We start from the raw sequence: 2,736 nt of genomic DNA, 5'->3' as shown, positions 1-2,736 counted from the left end.
TTAAAACGCATGCTAAAACTCTACATTTTCCAAAATTTATTCAATTATACACAATTTACTATCAACTAAAGATATACTTGAATATTTTTAAAGAAAAAAATTTTATAGTTAGTTTCAACATTTATAACCTCAAATGGAAAGTTAATGTCATTATAATGATCCATAACATCCAGGTAAGTTTTGGGTTTAACAAGAAGCACAAACTAAACATTTATTCACGTAGCTACATACAGAACTTCCAAATTTAGGCCAATAGTAAAGTTCAGAGATACGAAAAACGGTTTCCAGAGATGGGAGTTAGTCTACCCGACACGGCGCGTCCCAATAACTCATAGGGTATCTCTGGGCGGACTGGTAGGTCTTGAATCTCTCAATTTTTTCTAAGAGGAGTGACCAAGACCAAACAAACCTGATAGGCGATGAACAAGGAACAAATAATTACCCGCGGATCCAAAAGACACAGAAGAGTAAATCTCGAGAAAATAATCCTCATTTTTATGTTGTTAGCCACCATGGCTAGGGGATTAAAGGATGCTCGGGAGTCAGTCTCGATTGGTACCTTTGGGATACCTGGCGACCTGGACAGTGGAGGAAGAGAAAAGGAAGAAAGAGGAGGAAGATGAGGAGGAAGATGAGGAGGAAGATGAGGAGGAAGATGAGGAGGAAGATGAGGAGGAAGATGAGGAGGAAGATGCGGAGAAAGATGAGGAGGAAGAGGAGGAGGAAGATGAGGAGAAAGATGAGGAGGAAGATGAGGAGGAATATGAGGAGGAAGATGAGGAGGAAGATGAGGAGGAAGATGAGGAGGAAGATGAGGAGGAAGATGCGGAGAAAGATGAGGAGGAAGAGGAGGAGGAAGATGAGGAGAAAGATGAAGAGGAAGATGAGGAGGAAGATGAGGAGGAAGATGAGGAGGAAGATGAGGAGGAAGATGAGGAGGAAGAGAAGAAGGAAGAAGAGGAGGAAGAAGAGGGGGAAGAGGAGGAAGAGGAGGAGAGAAGAATATTTGAGGAGGAGTCGTTAGAAAAACAAAGGAAAAGTAAGAAAGTGAACAGAAGCAAAGAACTGACAGAGCAATCAACATAGGAAGAAAAAGAGGAAGAGGGGGAAGAGGAGGAAGAGGAGGAGAGAAGAAGATTTGAGGAGGAGTCGTTAGAAAAACAAAGGAAAAGTAAGAAAGTGAACAGAAGCAAAGAACTGACAGAGCAATCAACATAGGAAGAAAAAGAGGAAGACGACATATTAACGAAAATTATGTTCGGGGAGGAGAAGACAAAAAAGACGAAACATGGAAGGAGGAATTAGGAATTATGACAAAGGAGAGAGGTTAAAGGCTCGCGTTGACAGGATGACATGATCTGAAGTAGAAACTCGCTATAGCCTCAGTTGACTGGTACTCAGATGGGATGAACAATCAGTAAAAAAAGCGGAGTGGCTGGAAACACCTTTGATAATGAAATAATGTAAAAACTTAATTTATAAAAGATTAATGTACTAACTAATAAATAAAAACAGTATATAACAGCACACGCTACGTTGCCGGCAACGATAACCTCGTGATCATTAAACAGACAACTGCTGAATGTTTTTATTAAACCCATGACGTTTACAACTGAAAACTAATGAGAATTTTTTTCTTATGTAGTTAAAAGTTTGAGGTTTTAGCGATTTTTAATTGAATATTTCACTTTTTGACATTATTACTTATCAAGAGCTTGTAAAATAAACAAAAAAAATGCTTCTATATTCTTATTTCTTTCTAAGGTCATCGGAGTCGTATAAAAATTAATTTTAATAAATAATAATTCTTTCAAATAAAAGCAACTAGTTAGTACTTCTCTAATAGTACCCACGCGGAGGATGTGACGTCGTAATTTACAGTTCGGTTACCACACCTTTTTCGACAAAACAATCGGTTATGGATTCCATGTTTAGATTAATAATAAAACGAATCTCATATTAAATTCAATAAAAAAAATTTTAAACGTTACAAGTCAGGTTGTATCTGAAGATTGAAGATCGACTTGAAAGGTATTTGGTTATATCATAGGATATTCGATACACGTATATCATTTAAAGGTTGGTATAGAAAAAAAATTATATACAGTGTGTCGCATTCACATTAATAAAATCATACACCGAACTGACGGTGTATATTTTTAAATACAAGAAAGCTAGCATCAAATCAGGTGAATATAGTGGATGTTCAATGACTAATTCAACTGTAGTATTGCAGTGACTGACGATTTGTTAATATTAACTTTAAGTGTACTTATAACAAAGTTTCTTCATCACCCGAACCCATATAAAATTATATAAGACATAAAAATTTTAACTTTTATGACAGGCACAGAAACGTAACAATTTGGACAGACTTTCTGACGACATCAAATTACCGTGAGTAAGTTTTTGAGGTTCTTCAAAAGCTAGAAGATTATATAAATGAAAGATTTTTTAATTCCTTCATTTTTTAAAGGAAAAGTGTTGAAGGGCTCAAGATTTTTTCCAGTAAAGTGGGTACTTTAAATGGCAATATCTCCTTTATTCTTCAAGCTACAAAAATGAAAAATAAAACAAAATATTCGTTGGATAAAAAACTACATTTTCGAATTCCATAATTTTTTAGGTATCGTTCATAGTTTCAGAGTTATTATGCAATTAAGGTAATTTTTTTTTGAAAAATACGTTTTCAACGTTTACGGTATATTTTTCAAAAAAATACGTATTCTAAACCGC

The 2,736-nt window shown here is 35.3% G+C and overlaps 1 protein-coding gene across 1 annotated transcript; it reads left to right on the top strand.

Moving 5' to 3' along the window:
* Positions 1-531: 531 nt before the first annotated feature.
* Positions 532-1,218, top strand: LOC130449831 (cilia- and flagella-associated protein 251-like). Its single transcript, XM_056787868.1, is given in 1 exon segment — positions 532-1,218. A coding segment is annotated over 1 exon segment (687 nt).
* Positions 1,219-2,736: the final 1,518 nt, after the last annotated feature.

Source organism: Diorhabda sublineata, chromosome 10 (genome assembly GCF_026230105.1).
Source record: "Diorhabda sublineata isolate icDioSubl1.1 chromosome 10, icDioSubl1.1, whole genome shotgun sequence".
Taxonomy (NCBI): Eukaryota; Metazoa; Arthropoda; class Insecta; order Coleoptera; family Chrysomelidae; genus Diorhabda; species Diorhabda sublineata.
Note: the sequence above shows the minus strand (reverse complement) of the source record. Positions and strands in the feature narration are given on the sequence as shown.